At 44.8% G+C, this 20,366-nt stretch overlaps 1 protein-coding gene across 3 annotated transcripts in view; it reads right to left on the reverse strand.

Moving 5' to 3' along the window:
* msi2b (musashi RNA-binding protein 2b) overlaps nucleotides 1–20,366 on the reverse strand; it is a 106,222-nt gene that overhangs the window by 56,665 nt on the left and 29,191 nt on the right. For all 3 annotated transcript variants that reach the window (XM_086081412.1, XM_086081410.1, XM_086081411.1), the window contains exon 6: nucleotides 5,954–6,046. In XM_086081412.1, coding sequence (XP_085937538.1) covers nucleotides 5,954–6,046 — 93 coding nt within the window. The remainder of the gene's footprint in view (nucleotides 1–5,953; nucleotides 6,047–20,366) is intronic.

Consider the following 20,366-nt stretch of genomic DNA (forward strand, 5'->3'; position numbering starts at 1 on the left):
ATCCTGACAAACGAGGTGCATTTAAGCAAAAGTGAAAACGTTTTTGTTTTGTTTTTCCTCATTACAGTACCTAATACCTAAAGAATAGCACAACTGCAAATACAGTAAAAGCCTTATCGCACCACAAATCCTTGCTAACATAAAACCTTGGTAGAAGTTGAATTAGACAACTTTTCTAGATACTGAATATACACACAGTATATTATGATGATGCACAATTTGTTACCCAGTCACCTTAACTGACGGAACCCAAATACACTCTATATTTAGTAGTATTTTAGCAAATATAAAACAGAGGCTAAGGCGATATGGCCTTAAAATGACATTCCTGATTTTTCTACCTCACACAAATCCAAATCTTTATTAGACACCACCCAGTGGTAAACATAAATGACAATGACGGTATTAAAAAAGGGTTTAGCAATTTTTCCCCTTCTTGTATTTGCTTTATTTCACCTTTGAAGCTTTTAAACCATTTTTTTCCAGCATATTTTCCCCCCAAGCATTAACTTCCGGGTCGGCGTGGCCCGGTAGAGTGGTCGTCTCCCAACCCAGAGGTTGTGGGTTTGATCCCATGCATTGTGGCCATGTTGAAGTATCCTTGAGCAAGATACTGAGCCCTTAGTTGCTCCTGATGCTGCGTCATCAGTAGGTGAATGAGTACTCGAATGTAAAAGAGCTTTGAGGGCCTTGTAAGGTGGAAAAGCGCTATATAAATGAAGTGCCATTTACCATTTGCATTAACTTCTGCAGAAACTGCATTGTTTGTTCACGTGTTTGTTTTCTTCCAGTCTGTTTCAGTGTATTGGTGAGTTCGAGTGGGCAGTGCCTTGGCAACGCACCTGTCACTTGCTCCAATCAGCAGGTATTTACTCAACTCAACTTAATTTATAAAAGGGAACAGTGGTGTAGTGGTCCCTGGAGAAGAGGGTATACTCTCAATTTTCAATTTTTTTTTAAGTCGTCCAGAAAAACATCCTGTTTTTGAAATGTAAGAAAAATCATTCATTTCTACTTGCCGACAATAATAGAATTATCATGACTTGTTAAAAGCAGTTTGTAGTTATTAATGGTAACACAAGCAGCCTGATATAATGTAAATTGTTTATCATGAGATAAAAAATACAGTATAAATAATATTATAAAACAGTATTTAGTGAACAATGAGCAAAAATGGTTGGACCTCAATATTGTTATAGACTGAATCTGAAACTATTTGTCCTCATTATGTGTTTTGTTTTTTTAGCTTACTTTAAAATAAACTACAAGCACTAGCTACTATAAATCAAAAGGGGATTGAATCCACAATGTGATTAATTCTCCCGTGTACAGCGCAAATCTGATTGCCTGACCTAAAATTTCTGGCAGACGTCACAGCTCGGGACAGCATTTAAGGATTGTTTTCCCTGGCATGAACCGCCCTACTCTGCCTCTGATTGGCTCATCAGTCCTCATGCCTAAAGTTAAGCCTGGTTCACACGGCAGGAGAATTGGTCCAATTTTAACCCCGAATTTCCCCTCCCGACAACCGCAAGGTCACCGACACGCAAACGATAATCTTAACAGATAATCCTGCCGTGTGTGTTGACACCACACCGATATCGGCGCACGGAAGGACGTCCGACTTGAAATCGGGGATATTCAACATGTTGGGTTGTTTTGGCCTGACTTCGCTTCGTGTGTGGTGTGCCCCGAGGACAAACCACCGCGCAGCCGGTTGAGAGTGACGTGCAGCCAATCAGAAAGCGAGCCGGCGAGGGAGCCGGTGGGGAATCCAAAATCAAAACAGTCATGACGCAGCAGAAAGTCAGTGCTTACGCTATTTTTACACTCATTTTTTTTTTATTACTTTTTTTTTTTTATACACGCACACACATACTACACAAATAAACGTGGACTCCGGGCGGGACGGGAATCCACACTGCCAGCACCGAGGGCAAGCGATGCCTCGCTGCCCAGAGCCCATTTACACTACTATAAACAACACTTTTTGTTTTTATGCCGCGTTTTCGGCTGAAAACCAGGAAGTATGGGGTAGATGCCACGGACTTCCGACTTCCGGGTTTTACACATCAGCACCGTTTCCGGCCAAAGCTGGCCGCGTTCCAACACTCGCATCCCCACCCATGTGCCCCCGAACCGCGCGCTCCCACTCATCGGCGGGAAGGCGTCTCGGCTATCTGAAATGATTTGGACACTGAGACAGAAACTACACACTCGCAGCCTTTCACTTTTCGATGGGAACGCGCAACCGAGGTGCACAAAGGCGGAAGCGCAAGTACTGGGACACGGCCCACACGTCGCAAACCGGAAACGGAAACAATTGATGGTTGAAAACCCGGAAGTTGGAAGTCCCGCCTCCTTCTGGCATGTAGTCCATAGCGACAGGTTCTGTATGATTGTTGACTCGGAAGTCACGTTTAATCTCAAGAGGTTTTGTGAGACTTCCCGTCACATTCATGAATGAACTCGGCTCGTGTGTGGTGTGTTGATTGTGCAGTGTGGCTACACACCACACACGTACGTTCAAAACTGTTACTCACGTGATTTTTTTCTCTTCACGTGTGGTGTCTCAGAATTTGGAATTCGGCCGACAATTTTAAAATGTTGCCGTGTGAACCAGGCTTTAGTCAATCTAATCATCAATGGCAGGGGGTACCAGCCAATGAAAGGCAGAGGAGGGTATGCCATGGCTTCACCATGTAAAAAACGGTCATCTGGCTCACAGATATTACTGAACGGTGCATCAGGGGGGATTTTAGAAGTGTTCTTGCATTGTGTGTATGTTTTGTTATTTTCTCATGTATACTGTCACCCCTTAATAAAATACTTTTTGTAAATTTGGATTAAGTCTGCTCCCTCATCCTCATTCCACGGTATTGCCGAAATCATTACAGAAATCATCTAAATAAATTGTTATTTACAAGCGATAAGTGAACAAGTGCTTAATTTTGAGAAAATGTCCCTTTTGTCAAAATGTGTATGTAAATGACATTTTAAGTATACGTCTACATGTCAAGTGAGACAGGGCAACCTCTGCAAAATATTTGCCACTTGAAATTCCTCAGGTGAAAAATGTTCCAACTAATATGTCGACATGTCATTTTTTGTGATGTATAAAAGGACAATACCTTTGGCAATGTTCAACATAATTCACTCCTTTCTTGTTAAACACAAAACAATGAGAAAATTATTCACTTATGTTTGTGTAGTTGCTAGTCCTGATGTCCTGGTGTGATGTCTGAATTGGAACGAAATTGCCCATGATATCCCAGAACACAGTGTATTGAGAGACAGCTGGCCAAGGGGCCACAGTAGTTGGAAGAAACACACAGGGACACACAGAGGACGGCATTGGCACGCCGACAAGCCATGCCAGGAGCCCATCCAAAGCCCTGAAGTCCCTTCGTACACCAGGTGAGATGGACTTGCCCCCCACCAGCTTAAGTAGAGGCTTTAACACACGGGTGTGAGAGGCCATGGGCATCAAAATCTTCCATCTCCGGCTCACAGGCATCATGGTACATGGTTGGCCCATGGAGACATCACAAATAATGTCAGTGTCAAACACCACTTCTAGCTGCAGCACAGTGGACCTTTCAGGTAGGCCTTAATGGTGGAGTCCCATCATCACATTAGCAGTGGGGTGACTTCCATCCATCTATTTTCTGCCGCTTATCCGAGGTTGGGTCGCATGGACAGCAGCTTCAGCCCTGACCTGGATAGGGCACTACACCCTTTTGCAACTGAGGACCAAGGTCTCAGATTTGGAGGTGCTGATTTAAGTTGTCTGGGGCTTTATACCGCTGGCAAGGTCAACCATGGCAAACATCTCCTAGGTGAGGGATCAAACAAAGCAAGCAGTTGGAACACATTTTCCCTGACACTGTGGCCCCCCTCTGAAGGTGAGGTTTGAAGGAGCGCGTCTGGTGGCCGGGCCTGTAACCATGGGGCTCGGCCGGGCACAGCCCGAAAAGGCAATGTGGGTCCCCCTTCTCATAAGCGCACCACCTGTGGGAGGGGCCAAATGGGTCAGGTGCATAGTAAACTGGGTGGTAGCCAAAGGAGGGGACCTTGGTAGTCTAATCCCTGGCTACAGAAGCTAGTGGTGTGTTCTTTGGAATTGGGGCCGAGGTGTCCTGGTGAGGAAGCAGTGCATGGACAAACTGCTGTCGGTTAGCGAGGAAAACCTGCTTTATAGCCAAAGCCTGGTAATCTTTTTTAAGGAGAGTAAGGAACTGCAGGTTCACCAATGTGTAGATGTGTTACAATAGTTTACAGCCAAGCGTTTAATGAAATAAGTTTTTATAAGGGTGTGGGATTTAATTAAGGTGGGAATTACTGTTCGTGACTACAGTAAAATACAGTCAAGACTAGGGTTGGGTATCGAAAGTCGGTAGCATTTTGGCACCGGATCTGACATAAGCGGTAGTAAGTACACCGAATGAAAACAAACATTTCGGTGCCCGACTTTTATTGTTGTAATGCCCCCTTACTGTTTCGGTATCAACTTGCGTGACCTGCGGCGCGACAGTAGAAATGCCGAAATGCAAAACGGTCGAATGTTTGGATTTATTTTTTTCTGAAAAAGGATGACTTTCGTAGTGTAACATGCAACAGGTGTAGTAAAACTTTTGCATGCAAGGGAGGTAGCACCTCTAATTTAATGAAACACTTGGTGACTCATGGAGTCCGTATAAAAGCTGAACAGTGCGCGATGTTTGCGTGCCGAAAATCAGTCGGGAAAGCAGTCGGACTCGGAAACATAAAACAAAGCACCACTCGCAGCCCTGCCACTGCCAATATGTTTGAAATGGCAGATGACATTGATGACACTGACAGCAGCCTCTTCTTCAAGTAAGTCTCATTAATTAATGCCAATCGCAAATCATCAAAATCACGCGTCAAATCTTGAGTAACAGCCAATTTCACAATGTCAAGTGTTCATCAGTTTTTCCTCTGGTGGACAAAATTAGTAACAACAGGTGCTTTTATTGAAAATTTTAAGATAACGTGTGGCCTTGACACCCCTGCCCTAAAAGAATATTTGTGGGTGATGTACAAAGTAGTGGCGTTGCTGCAATTAACCTGCATTCATTTTAGTTAGAATGGCATGTCTGAACGCTGAAGTCACACTTGTTGGTGTGCATGTGTCATCCGGCCAGGTCCTGTTCAAGGTTTGAACCCACAATACCATCATGTTGATGATCTTACTAAACTAATGCACTGTCCAGAAAATGCAATGATGGACTTTGTTTCATAGTTTAACAATGTACATGTTTATTTTTGTTTGTTGTCTTAAAGAAGAACTTTCCTCAAGAACACCAGCAGCTGCACACAACACCCAAATGCTGTGTGAAATTAATTAAATTTGTTTGGTTTCACCTGGTTTTATTTAAATGTGAAGAGCAGGGTTCTTTGCTTGAAAAGTGTCTTGGATTATTGTGTGTTGTGAACTGGCACTATCCATCCATTCCTTTTCGTAACTGCTTGTCCCCACAAGGGTCGTGGGGGGCTGGAGCCTATCCCAGCTAGCTTCGGGCAGTAGGCGGGGTACACCCTGAACTGGTTGCCAGCCAATCACAGGGCACACAGTGACGGATAACCATTTACACTCACAATCACACCTATGGACAATTTGGAGCATTGAATTAACCTGCCATGCATGTCTTGAATATGTGGAATGTGGGAGGAAACCGGAGTACCCGGAGAAAACCCACACAAGCACGGGGAGAACATGCAAACTCCACCCAGGAAGGCCGAAGCCCGGACTCGATCTCACGTCCTCTGCACTGGGAGGCGGACGTGCTAACCGAACTGGCACTACATAAATAAAATAAACTTGAACTGATTCTTTAGAAAAAAAATATGATACAGCACTACTACAACTAATAATAATAATATTAACTACTCAATCACTCAAACTAAGCAAGCATGAATAAATTTGACTTACCTTGCCAAACTGTTCAAAATAATGTTTCACATCTTCAGTCACTGTGTTAGATGATAATCCTCCCACGAAAATCTTCTTCGTTCTTGTTACCATCTGGAGAAGAGAGAAGACACAAAGAAAGAAGAGACTCAAGGTCAATACGGCTTTTCCAAAAACAAATCATTCACCGGCATCTCAAATCCTTCGTCATCATTGATTTGTTTATTGCGAGCGTGTGTCTAAGCGCATGATCAGAACGTAATGCTTAATATGCAATTTATGGCCTTTATTGCTGCATGCCTGTGATGTCTTGATGCGTCACAAAATGCATTTGAAAATGCAAATACTGTATTGCGGCTATCAAGAGGAAAATGAGGGCCACCAGACCCAAATAGAAAGAACTGAGAGCAAACATCAAGAAAACCTGACCCCCAGGCAATGTCACGGTGCATCGAGGCAGTGATAAAGGCAAAGGGATTCCCAACCAACAACTGAAAATTGACATATCTATCTATCCATCCATCCATCCATTTTTTCCATGCAAAACACTGGGAAGTATGCATGGTGATTTCTTCACAGTATTTTACTTTTTTGAAATCTTGTTTTCCTGGATTTTATTGAGCTGGAAGCCCCAATAATATAAAGATAAACAAAGAATGACTTAATTTGTGGGCCCTGAATCTATAATCTATGGAAGCTTGACTTTTTGAAAGGAATTATGGAAATTATTCAATTAATCGAGGATATTCAAATTTTTTGACGAGCACCTGTATATATATATATCCCTCCATGTCTGTTTTGTAATAACAGGGTAAACGTGCAGAACAGTGACAGACACATTTTCAGACAGATGAATTAAAAGAAAATATTAACTCAAGATTTGGACTGTTTAATTTCATTTTTGATGGGTGAGCAGGCACTCCAAAGAACCAACTATTTGTATAAAAATATTAAAAGGTCAATTGACCCTAATATGCAATATTAAATAATAAGTTTTAAGCTCAGTCATGTTTCTATCATAAATGTTCTTATTTTATTTATTTATTTTTTCTAAGAGTTCATATTGTTCATTCAGTAATTTCACCGATTTGACATGTCATCATCATTGCTCTCTCTTTTTTTGTTATTATTATTTTGTATGTGGGTGAGTATGTGTATGTGCGTATGTGCGAGCGTGTGAGTGTGTGTGTATTCATTAGTTCACCAAACCTATTAAAAAATCCCATACCGTTCACCTAAACCGAACACCGCCGCCAGGAGACCCGAGGAAGGACCAAAGAAAAGAAAGGAAAGTGAAATCCAGCATCGACCAGACACCACCCACCACCACCGGGCCACCAACCAGAGTCCATCACCAACCCCAGAAACATCTAAATTCCAACAAATCAGGGAGACCTCAAGAGACCAAAGGAGAGACTGAGGAAAGGAAGGAAGGAAGGAAGGACAGACGAAGCAGAGTGAGATCCACAGACACCAGCCTCCACCGATTCAATGACCTGAGGAAGAAGCACATTGTGTCTGAGTTTCGATAGATGCTGGTGTGGTGGATCTGGCATGCATGAAAATCTCCATCAAAGAGGGGAGCCGTCGACCCCTGCCAGGACAGAGCAAGCGCAACACCTCAGGGCCCCCCAGGCCGCGGCAGCGCCAAAGGACGACCCCCGGGCCCCGCCAGGTCCACCGGCCGGAGAGCAAACCCAGGAGCAGGAGCGCCCCCCACCCCAACACGGCCCGCGCCCCCAACCCAACGCAGCAGGACGGGGCACTGCAGGCCCGCCAGGCACCCCACCGGTCCACAGCCCCCCCCCCCCCCCCCCCCCCGGAGAGGGGCCGGACAGCAGAGCGGAGGGCACCCGCGCCCACCCTCCGCCGCGTGGAGGGACGGAAGGGGAGATGGGGGCACCAGAGGACGGGCGGCACCCCTGAACCCCAGGCCCAGCGGGGAAGGGCCCCGGTCGTCACTCCAGCATTTTTTTGTGAAAACTAACCCTGTTAGTGAGTCCGCCAGCTCGCCGACTGGCGAACTCTACCCCTAAACCTTGAATGTGACCCCACCCAGTGTATCTACAAGTGTGTGTGTGTGGTGCATTAAAATTGGGAGCAGGTGACCCGGAGCAGAGGGAAATGATATCCCCACGCTCCGATCCACCCGCCTCCTAGGCATGTCCGTGAGTGTATGTGGTGCATTAAAAAAATTAATGGGGGGGGGGGGGGGGGGGCACGGACAGGGGACCGCAGCACTGCTCTATACTGCGGTCTGCCCCAACCGATGGCACCCCAACCCGACACCCTCCCCCCCACACACAGTTGTGTGGTGCATTAAAATTGGAGGGGAGTTGTAGGGCGAAGACGTTGTTTCCACCCTACCCCACCCCCCCAAAGTGTGTTATGTGCCCTATATGTCTATAAAAGTGTATTGTGCAAAACTAGTGCAGTGAGTTAAGAGGAGCGACCAGCGGGGCCCCCCCCAACCTGGCAGGGGCAGGAGGCGCACCCGCCCACCAAACCCCCACCCATCCCAACGGGACCCCGGCGGGCATATGGGACCAGCCCGGCGGGGCGATAGGGCTCGCCCCCCGGATACTGGGGCCCGCCCGAGGTGCCAGGAGGTCCACCGGAGCTGGGCGGGCACAACACCAAACCCATCCACCCTCCCGGCCCCCGGAGCGCCGAGACCCGGGCCACGGATGGAGCCCCCGGCCCAGGGGAGGGGAAGGAAGGCGGACAGGGGAGTGGGAAGGGACGGGGGAAGGAGACGACAAGAAGGGCAAGGGGCAGCGGCAGGGCCGCAGAGAGAGGGGGAGAGGAGGAGGAAGGGTGACGAGGGAGAATGGACAGGGAGGCGGAGGACGGGCGGGGAGAGGCGAGGAGGGAGAGGCAGCAAGGGGGAGGACGGGGGAGGGGAGAGGGAACCACGGGGCACAGCAGCCAACAGAGGGGCAGACCCGCCCACGCCCAGCCAGGGGGGGACAGCACCTATAGAATTAACCCACTGGCATGCAGTGAATCCGAATATTAACCCTTAGTGCCCATTGGAGGTGAATCTGCTTGATCCTGTTGGCAGCAACTGGGTTCCTGACTATAAAAACACAACCATTAGTTACAAATTGCCAAATACAGAAACATCAATGTAAGTTATCGCGATGCGGTGGCTCTCGCTAACAGGCAGAATTAAGGAACCAGATTTAGGTTAAAATATTCTATATACGTAGACCATGTTTCTATACATTTTGATATTTGGTTTTTATTTGAGGCAGATATTTTTTCCATTAAAATGTGATTTATGAGGAGGTTAGACCATTGGTCGATATTCAGAGTTTGTTTATTTTTCCAGTTAACAAGAATTGTTTTTTTTGCGATAGTAAGGGCTACAAGTGTAGATTGAAATTGTTTATGTGGTAAGTCAGTTGTTGTTAGGTCACCTAGCAAACACAACTTTGGAGATAAAGGTATCCTACAGTCCAAGATAGCGGAAAGTTTTTCTAAGACTTTAGTCCAGAAAAACATAACCGGAGTGCATAACCATAAATCATAAATGTTCTTGATCACTCGTCATGTTCCCAGTCTCTGTCTCCCATGGTACCACCATGTCTTGGTTTTCTGAAAAGACCAGCATCCCAGCCCCAAATCCAAAATCTAACATAATACACAGCGCTGTGTCTGGCTGCTGAGGCTGCAGAGTGCTGATAAAAGGCAAAGTACAATAGAAGGGGAACAGGTGGGCCATTTCTTTGGAGCATCAGGTGACAGAAGAAAAGGCAGTCTGTCAGCAAACAGAGGACCCCAACCACCTCTGGACTACGCTATGGTTATCTGTCCCTCAGTAATAATGCAGAGTCTATGGAGATCTGGCACTTGTATGGCATATTGCTGAGACAAAGCACATAGACAGCCTCCCAAAGAGGTGAGGGCGCAGGCAAGACGGACAGTTTGAAGATGGAATACTAATGAATAGAGGGAATACAAACTTGGGCAAGAAATGTTAACTGACATTTCCATTAACTGCAGAAGGAAAGCTCTAGAGGGAATAGATGTGTCTCCTTCTGAGTGAAAATATTTAGAGGTTCCCAGATTTAAAATAAATAAATAAATAAAATGCTGAGAATTGGTTGTAACAATTTTTAACACATTTAATGTAGATCCTTGATGATAATGAGGTGCAAAGTTCAAAATGCACTTGTAAAGAAAAACGTTTTATGAAAGATAATATTTGTAAACAGAGAGGAAAAAGATTATTTCAAAACAAGTTTTACTGCTTATGTATTGTACAGTTCTTATCAGTGACAAAAGGTGAGGTTTATGGCTGTCAGGGCATGACACAAGGGCTCATATATGGCTCATACGGGCCAAAATGTCCTCCAAGTATACAGTATGGATTACCAAAAAATGCCAAAATAAATAAAAATTAAAACAAAAATAAGTTTCAAGAATGAAAGTTTTTGGTCCTCCATACAACTGGATTTAAAATTACTGTGATGTTTCAAACCGCATCATTTGCCCTAAAAAAATTAAACTTAAATAGCGCAAATTGAATTGTATTCATGGGAAGAGCATTGTGGGCAGTAGAATAGTCCATGTACTTTAGTCATTTTCATTCATTTATTTTTTGGGAGGATTTTAGAGCCATTTGAAGTTAATTCCAATGTTTTTAGAAAATTCCACCAAGACAGCAGCTACTTGTCACGTTGCTACTTGGACAGGACTGAAAAATCTTACAAAGAATAACATCATGTTGCCCACTAGTTATCAAGTCCCGACTGCTGCAGCATTAAGCTTCAGTCCTGGAGTTCCACAGACAACGTATATTGACTTTCTTAAGATATCCAAAACAAAAACAGACAAAAAAAAACAGCAATGATGGTGACTTGGTAAGACTGCCGAATGAAAAATACTGAGCTCTCAAAAAAAAAGAAAAAAGATATCCAAACCAGTTATCTGTTGTATGTTAACTAAATGCAGGCACAGAACTCCAACTATATATAGTAGCATTTCCGAAAACGAATCACATTACAAGATGAAGTAGGCGCGCAGCTGAAAATAAAAAAATAAAAAGTGTTTCAAGATGTTTATAAGTATTTGAAACTCCATAAACATATTTTGTAGTCATTGTTTGTGACATATTTATGGTTTAAACTAATATAGGAACTTTATCCCAGTTTGTATTACTAATAGGGCTCATCAATTTCCACAAAGCATCCGTTAATCGTCACTTCCTGTCAATGAGGACGCCCATCTTTCGGTGAGGGGACAATGACGCGAGGCCTCTTAAAAATACACGGACTGAGCACGGACTGATGAATGTTTACGTCCACATATCAGGGTGAGTACAGACGGTCCTTCTCATTAGATACATTTTTGTGAGGCTTTGCATCATAAGATCATTTGGCAAAAATGTAAAAGCACTCAGCAAAAGGTGGGCATCGTCATTGATGGAAATTGACGTTTAACGGAAGTGCCCAGCTCTGTAATTCCGGAGGTTCGGTGTGCATGTCTTGAAGGTATATAACATACTGTAGTATATAAGATTAGACATAATTTCATTCAAGTTTGGCTTTCAATTGGAGCAGAAATTGTATAATCAATGTACTGCAATTGGTTTTGGAATTGCAGATAGCTCATGTATCTGTATCTCTGTGTACAAAGTAGAAGAACAGCAGCATCGTGAAACTGTGTGCTCTGAACACCCCATTTAGTGAGCAAGAGTACTGTCTGCCTCAACGAGGTAACACAAATATTACACAACTTAGCCTGACTTATGGAAATATGAGAGAGCTCATTAAAAGTATCTGAAAACATTATACATATTATGTATAAAGAGACACAGAAACAGGAAGTAGCCAATTACAAGCCCCCACAACCCCCATCCATTTCCTGAACCTCCAGGGGTGCTGGAGCCTATCCCAGCCGGCTTTTGGTAGTAGGCGGTGTACACCCTGAACTGTCAATAAATTCTAATTTATTGTCGTCTTGATGGTACGACAGTTCCAACTGCAGTTGAATGTAATAATGCACTAATCATGAGAAAACGTTATTTTATGTATTATAATAAAATGTAAAATATAAGGTAAAAATATAGGGGTAATGAAGAGAATCTTCTGTTTCAATTTAATTATAACTGTTTAGATTTAGTCATTACTGTTTTAACTTACTCAGCAAAGATTGATAAGTGTTATTACACTTATCAAAACCAAACGTTTGAAGATTCTTCCTTCCACATTTTATCACTTAATTAGCCATCTGTTTCGGGGGAGAAAAGTGTTATAATCGGTTCCTTTGTAAAGTTTTATGATGTCTACAAAAAGTGCCAGGATGTCTGGCAAACTGTGTTTTCGCCTGGTTGATCAGCTGCGGGGGGGCCGGATCGTGGCCGGGCAATGTTTACATAGCAATTGACCATTTGTTATTGTCTTGTGACTCAGAGGGCAGAGAAAGGGGAGGGGGCTTGGGGGCAGCAGGGCAGGGGAGGGGCTTTTTGGGATGCTGGAATTATAATGGCGGTTGCAAGTGGGAGGAGCTTTACAGACGCATGGGGAGATAATGGCGTTTGGCCACACATGTGCTCTCTGTCCAGAAATTTCTGAATGAATAAAACCTTCGAAGGAAAATGTTCACCGATCTCAACTCTGATTCTGAAAACAACTTTACGAACACACGGAAAACTCAAAGGATCGTTTTCCAACAAAATGGTGACTCCCGACGTTCGACGTTGCCGGTTAAAGGGTTTGTTCGACAGACAGGACTTCTGGCGCCAAAATTAATTGTACGGTAAGAAGACATTAATCTTCGTAGTAGTGAATTCCTGTCTGTTGTGGACTCTGCGACCGGTTTTCGTCGACTACATTTTGGCTAAATTGTACATGAAATCTGAGTGAACGGGTATTAGTAGTGTTTAAAATACGAGTTTGTTTCGTTCCGTTACGGTAGCTCAGGGACACGGAGTCCTTGATTTTGATTTTTACTACGACATCGAACTATACACGATGGTTTTGTGTCGTGGTAACCTAGGTCTTTGTTTAAGGTAGTGACGTCACGTTGGATCGCGCACAGCTGAATGAAGAAGCTATGAGAGCTATATGTGAGTACAGATTGAAGCAGTGGTTTGTTATTAAATTGTGGATCGGGTGCTTTTGATTGAAAATTAGCAAGCACCTATGATTTTAAATTGTGGATCGAATGTTGCAGTTTGGGAATTATTCCAACATTTATGATACTAAATTGTGGATCGGGTGATGTCGTTTGGGATTTGTCCAGCACCTATGGAAAAAGAAGTTTAAGCTTCGGCCGCTGTGAAGGAATCGGGAGATCCGGATATATTTATTCGACGGGACCACATGGCAATCCCGTTCCTATCTCGTTCCACGTTTTGGAATCTTTAGGGATCATAAGTCCTTGCATTCCGTCGTCTACGTGTTTGTTTGTTATTATTATTTTATTTCTTGGTGGGGTAATGAGCAACGTTGTTTAATTAATAAAACCTATTGGACTGTGGTACCACAAGTGAGACGTCACTGAATTAATTATAATGGTTAATACGACTTGAATATAATAATAAATGAGGGAGTAAGTAAATAATATAGAAATGGAGGGTGAATTTGACTGCAATACTGTATGGTTTGACCTACGTATTCTTCCAAACCATGGTCACACTTCTAGGTGTGAAGAGAGAACGGAAGGGGGTGTGAGCATGTGTGTGCAAAAAGGTTGCCGGGTATCGACCTACACTCCAACTGACTGTAAGTGAGTCTGAATGTGATAAGTCCACAGGAGGTCATCAAGCTGTGAAGCTGTGACAGGAAAGAAGGTAAATGTATTCCAGAAAAGAGACAAGCATATGGCGGAATGAAGGTAAATATATTATATATTCCATCTCAGAAACAATTGAAAAATCTAATTTCTGGAGCCCATGGAATATGCCATTTAGGTGTGGAAGAAACATTGAGACATTTACACACCTGGAGGCATCCTTTCATGAGACAAATTGTTAAAAATGAACTGCAGGACTGCAGTGTTTGCAAAAGGTATAATAGTATGCATATATATATATATATATATATATATATATATATATATATATATATATATATATATATATATATATATATATAAAAACCTCCCCAGGGTGCTCACGGTCCGGCCGGACGTGATAGCTCTGCGGTAAGATTTTTTTTATGGATTTCACTGACATGATAAAACAGTGTCAGGGTACAGATATTTGCTGGTAATAGTGGATTCATTTTCAGGATGGCTAGAGGCATATTCCAGGCAAATTTAAAACAGTAAATATCGTGGTAAAACATTTGATTAATCATTATATACCATCACATGGGTTTCCTAGAAAAAAAATTGAATGAAACCCATTTTAAAAATAAATATTTACAAGCTGTAGAAAAGGCATTGGGATTAAAGCACATTTGGTTCAGTGTAATATCCCCAATCCCAAAGATAGATTAAAGAAAAATAGAAATATTAAAGAAAATTGGCTACAAGCATTGGCCTCATCAAATTTGAATTGGCTACAAGCTCTTCCTGTTGTATTAATGAATGTGCGAATGTCATTAAACTCAGCCAAAGGCTTTTTCTTTTCTTTTTTTTTCTCTGAGAACCACAAGGCACCCCATCGAGGAGTCCTTGAATGCGGACCTCTTAAGACCTCGCTGTCGGGTCTGTAAGGTCATGTTACTTGTTTACAGATACAATTTGTTTCGGTATGGTCACGGAGCGGCGTGGTGTCTGTCGGCGTGTGAAGTGGAGGACCCAAAATGCAGGGAGGCAGGAGAACCACAGCAGGAGTGCGGGCAAGACTGACGTGCTTTATTTTACAGAAAACACTAACCAGGGTACTGGTTAATGCTAATTAAACAACAAACTGAAAAGATACAAAATCAAAATGACAGACAGAACTCAAAATGACAGACAGAACTGCGGGTGTGACCGTGACAAGCGGCAATGATCCCACGCCGACTGATCACTACCCGGGAATTAAATACACCCACACTAATTGGGTAACTAGCCACACCTGGGGCCAGGCACAAGTGGCTGAGGGCCCGGATTGGTCAACCCGCGGAAGGGCTGGAACCCACTCAGGACCAATCGGGACCCTCAACCAAAACCAGATCTTCCCAGACATGACAGTACCCCCCCCTTAAGGGACGGATCCCAGACGTCCCAAACAAAAGTCAACGTCGGTAGCGGGACCCGGATGACGGCTCCGGCGTAGAGGCCAGGGGCTGCAGCGGCACAGGCGAGCGGGCCAGGGGCTGCAGCGGCACAGGCGAGCGGGCCAGGGGCTGCAGCGGCACAGGCGAGCGGGCCAGGGGCTGCAGCGGCACAGGCGAGCGGGCCAGGGGCTGCAGCGGCACAGGCGAGCGGGCCAGGGGCCGGGGGCCGCTGCCGCACGACGTGCGCCGCGGGAACAGAAACCGGTGGCGGCCGCAGGACGTGCGCCGCCGGAACTGGAGCTGGTCGCGGGCGCTCCACGAGCGCCGCCGGAACTGGAAGCGGGTGCTGTACGGGCACCGCCAGAACTGGCAACGGCCGCTCAACTAGCGCCGCCGGAAAAACTGGCAACGGGCGCTACGCGAGCAGCGTCAGAACATCGGCAACAGCCGCTGCAATCAGCGCCGCCGGAAAAACTGGCAACGGGCGCTACACGAGCGCCGCCAGAACATCGGCAACGGGCGCTGCACGAGCGCCGCCAGAACTGGCAACGGGCGCTCCACACGTGCCGCCGGAAACTGGAAGCGGGCGCTGCATGCGCGCCGCCGAAACTGGAACGGTACCTGCCTCTTGGTCCGCTGGGTCCGTTTATGGTGGGATCATTCTGTTACGGTGTGGTCACGGAGCGGCGTGGTGTCTGTCGGCGTGTGAAGTGGAGGACCCAAAATGCAGGGAGGCAGGAGAACCACAGCAGGAGTGCGGGCAAGACTGCCGTGCTTTATTTTACAGAAAACACTAACCAGGGTACTGGTCAATGCTAATTAAACAACAAACTGAAAAGATACAAAATCAAAATGACAGACAGAACTGCGGGTGTGACCGTGACAAGCGGCAATGATCCCACGCCGACTGATCACTACCCGGGAATTAAATACACCCACACTAATTGGGTAACTAGCCACACCTGGGGCCAGGCACAAGTGGCTGAGGGCCCGGATTGTTCAACCCGCGGAAGGGCTGGAACCCACTCAGGACCAATCGGGACCCTCAACCAAAACCAGATCTTCCCAGACATGACAGTACCCCCCCCCCCCCCCCCCCCTAAGGGACGGATCCCAGACGTCCCAAACAAAAGTCAACGTCGGTAGCGGGACCCGGATGACGGCTCCGGCGTAGAGGCCAGGGGCTGCAGCGGCATTGGCGAACGGGCCAGGGGCTGCAGCGGCACAGGCGGACAGGCCAGGGGCTGCAGCGGCACAGGCGAGCGGGCCAGGGGCTGCAGCGGCACAGGCGAGCGGGCCAGGGGCCGGGGGCCGCTGCTGCACGACGTGCGCCGCCGGAACAGGAACCGGTGGCGGCCGCAGGACGTGCGCCGCCGGAACTGGAGCTGGTCGCGGGCGCTCCACGAGCGCCGCCGGAACTGGAAGCGGGCGCTGTACGGGCACCGCCAGAACTGGCAACGGCCGCTCAACTAGCGCCGCCGGAAAAACTGGCAACGGGCGCTACGCGAGCGCCGCCAGAACATCGGCAACAGGCGCTGCAATCAGCGCCGCCGGAAAAACTGGCAACGGGCGCTACACGAGCGCCGCCAGAACATCGGCAACGGGCGCTGCACGAGCGCCGCCAGAACTGGCAACGGGCGCTCCACACGTGCCGCCGGAAACTGGAAGCGGGCGCTGCATGCGCGCCGCCGAAACTGGAACGGTACCTGCCTCTTGGTCCGCTGGGTCCGTTTATGGTGGGATCATTCTATTACGGTGTGGTCACGGAGCGGCGTGGTGTCTGTCGGCGTGTGAAGTGGAGGACCCAAAATGCAGGGAGGCAGGAGAACCACAGCAGGAGTGCGGGCAAGACTGGCGTGCTTTATTTTACAGAAAACACTAACCAGGGTACTGGTTAATGCTAATTAAACAACGACACACCAGCACCACACACCACACCAGCATCTACCGAAACTCAGACACAATCTGTTTCCTCCTCAGGTTATTGAATCGGTGGAGGCTGGTGTCTGCGGATCTCACGCGGCTTCGTCTGTCCTTCCTTCCTTTTCTCGGTCTCTCCTTTGGTCTCTTGAGGCCTCCCTGATTTTATGTTTTTTGGATTTGTTGGGGTCTGGATGTTGCTTGGGCTGGGGAGGAGTTCTGGTGGGGGGTGTCTGGTCGGTGCTGGATTTCACCTTCCTTGGTTTTCTTCGGTCCCCTCGGGTCTCCTGGTGTTCGGTTTAGGTGAACGGTATGAGATTTTTTTCTAATAGGTTTTCTGGTGAGCTAACAAATACACGCACGCACGCACGCACGCACGCACGCACATACACATACTCACCCACACACACACAAAAAAAAAATAAAAAATATATATATATTAAAAATAATAATAATAATAAAAATAAAAAAAAGAGCAATGATGATGACATTTCCGAATGAACAATACTGAGCTCTTAAGAAAAAGGAAAAAAAAAAGAAAAAGAAAAACTAAAAAAAAAAAAAAAAAAAAAAGGTACTGGTTAATGCTAATTAAACAACAAACTGAAAAGATACAAGTTTTTCACTACTTTAGCCAGTCTCCTCCTCCTGCATGCTCCCATTACGAGAACGCCGTCTCCTTAATTATGGGTGCATTCAGAAATACGCTCGAAGTGCTCTTCACCACTCCAGCCATTCAGATATTCGGGAGAGTTTTTCAAAAGTGCTGTTTGGTTTTTAAGAGTGCCCACAAAAAAGCAGTGTTCAGCATTAGACAGGACAGATGGAAACACTGAAAGCACAAGTTGCTGACTATATGCGTTCGGAGCTTACGTTTTCTTGGCCTGGAAGACATTCTTCTTTGTCCTACCTCTTCGGCTGCTATTGCAGCAACGTAGAAGAAGAAGAAATAACAGCAAAAGAAGAATGACTTCGACTTTAAGGCAAGCAATCTTGAGGAAAATAAATTAATCATATTTTGTTTCTCGACTTAAATATACAATACAATATGAGATAAAGACTAGTTTTCTGTTGTTCAATGTTCAGTATTTAAAAATATAATAGATTTTACTCATTCCCGTTCAACTGAAAAAGCAAGTAACAGAATGTTTGGAACGTGTGTGAATATGGAAGAGGATTAGGGCCAGTGAAGAGAAATATAAGGTTGGCAGGATTCTGACTATTCTCAGCATTTTGACTTTTAAGTCAGAATTCTGTTTTTAAAGTGAGAATTCTCACTTTATTCTCAGAATTCTGACTTTAAAGTGAGAATTTTGGCTTTAATCACACAATTCTGACTTAAAGTCAGAATTCTCACTGTATTCTCAGAATTCTGACTTCCCCCCCCACAATTCATAGCTCTACGTCACAAACTCAGAATTCTGAGATTAAAGTTAAAATCAGAATTCTGAGATTTAAGTGATAAAGTCAACCAGTTCAGGGTGCCTGAAGCCAGCTGGGATAGGTTCCAGCGCCCCCCACGACCGTTGTGAGGACAAGCGGTTAGGAACATAGATGGATGGATGGAAGTGATAAAGTCAGAATTCTGAGAATAAAGTCAGAATTCTCACTTTAAAGTCAGAATTTTTAGATTAAAGTCAGAATTCTCACTTTAAAGTCAGAATTCTGAGAATAAAGAGAATCCTACCAACCCTTTTTTCTCCCCATTGGCCCTAATCTTTCTTTCATAAAATATCTTGACAACTGTGTGACATTTGTCTAAAAAATACATGTTATCCCCACAACCTTGAACAGGTTAAGCAGCGATAAGTAACCCACAAAGTTCACCTCATTAAAAAAATTATTTACACACAAGTCTGCATAATTCATAGTTTAATGGTGAACTTAGTCACCGGAAATAAGACAGCGATTTCACAGGAATTGCTTGGAGAAAGAAACCGATTTCCACGCAGCCTTGCTGCCCTGCGTGTCAAGTTTCTATACATGATAAGGGGTGAAGTTGACTCAGGCTGGTCTCAGGTTGGCTTATGCACAGTGCACACACCCCTTGTGTTGAAAGCAGTTGTCACTCTGCAGCTGCCACACATTTCATTAACCTAACTGTGTAAATGCCCACTTCGGACTACTGTCTGCACGCTACAGGGAAGTACTTTAAATCTCAGCATTTCTGTTACAATTTACCAAGGATATAGTGAGCAGGCAGCATAAAATAGTGTAGAAAAGGAGATGGAAACAACATGTACCATTCTCAAGTTGCAGGATAATCACTGTGCTGTTACCTCACTGCTTCCCAAATAAAGTGATAAAATGTTCTCATCTGCTATTTTTAGCTCTGTATGTCCACCTAATAATGAGAACCGTGATGCTCACAATCAACTAGGTAATGGGTTTACTAACATAGATACAACAATTATAAAGTTTAACAACTTCCAATGAATCAGATTAAGACTTGTTGTTTTTTAAAACAGGCTTAATGAAGGCTAATGGAAACAGTGCTTTTCAAGAAATATAAAAATAAAGACCTCAGCCAATAAGGAAAAGGAAATAAGGACCTGCACTCACACAGCAGCAAAGGCCTGCCATCTTTTACAATGAAATTATTATTTTTCTTTTTTTCAATTGAAATTTTATCAATCTATTCTTCATATTGATGAGATGATGACTGTGTAGTCAATACATCTTGAGGCAATGGAGGCATAAATGGATTTGGCAGACAGCAGCAGGGAGCACAATCAATTCAGGCTCAAAGTTTGCTGTTGAAGAAATTCAAATATAAAGACAAAAGGAAGATAACCAGTCAGCTACATCGGTGCTGAATCATTCTGAACTGATAAAAACAAAAACAAAAACTGATTGTCACAAATATTGCAATACTGTGACCGTACAATATAGATTTGTGAAAAGTTAATGGGACAGCAAAGTGATCACATCGCTATTCTGCAAATTGTGGACCTTTGTAGTACAGACGTGTTTTGAGCTGACGGACTGACTGTTACAAGTTGACTTTCTCATTTACACAAAACAAGAAAATGCCTCACAGCAAGAAGTCTTGGCTCACTGAATGCTGTGAAGTGTTTGCATGTTTTCTCTGTGCTTCGTTATGACACAGCCCAAAATCATTTTCATTAAGATGATTGATTAATGAAACAATTTATCTGTCCATATCAGTGTGTATGATTATCTGTCTCCTTGTGTCAGTCCGGCAGTTGACCAGTCCATGGTGGTCCTGAATACAATAAACAAAATTGAGATCCCGTTTGGACCACAATTGTTGCTGCCTGCATTGTTATAAAAAAAAATTATAATAATAAGTGGGGGAGCAGCTACTAAAATGCCAGTATATGGATGCAGCTATA

The sequence above is a fragment of the Leptonotus elevatus genome, chromosome 7 (genome assembly GCF_054856555.1).
Source record: "Leptonotus elevatus isolate MCC_2025b chromosome 7, RoL_Lele_1.0, whole genome shotgun sequence".
In the NCBI taxonomy this organism is placed as follows: domain Eukaryota; kingdom Metazoa; phylum Chordata; class Actinopteri; order Syngnathiformes; family Syngnathidae; genus Leptonotus; species Leptonotus elevatus.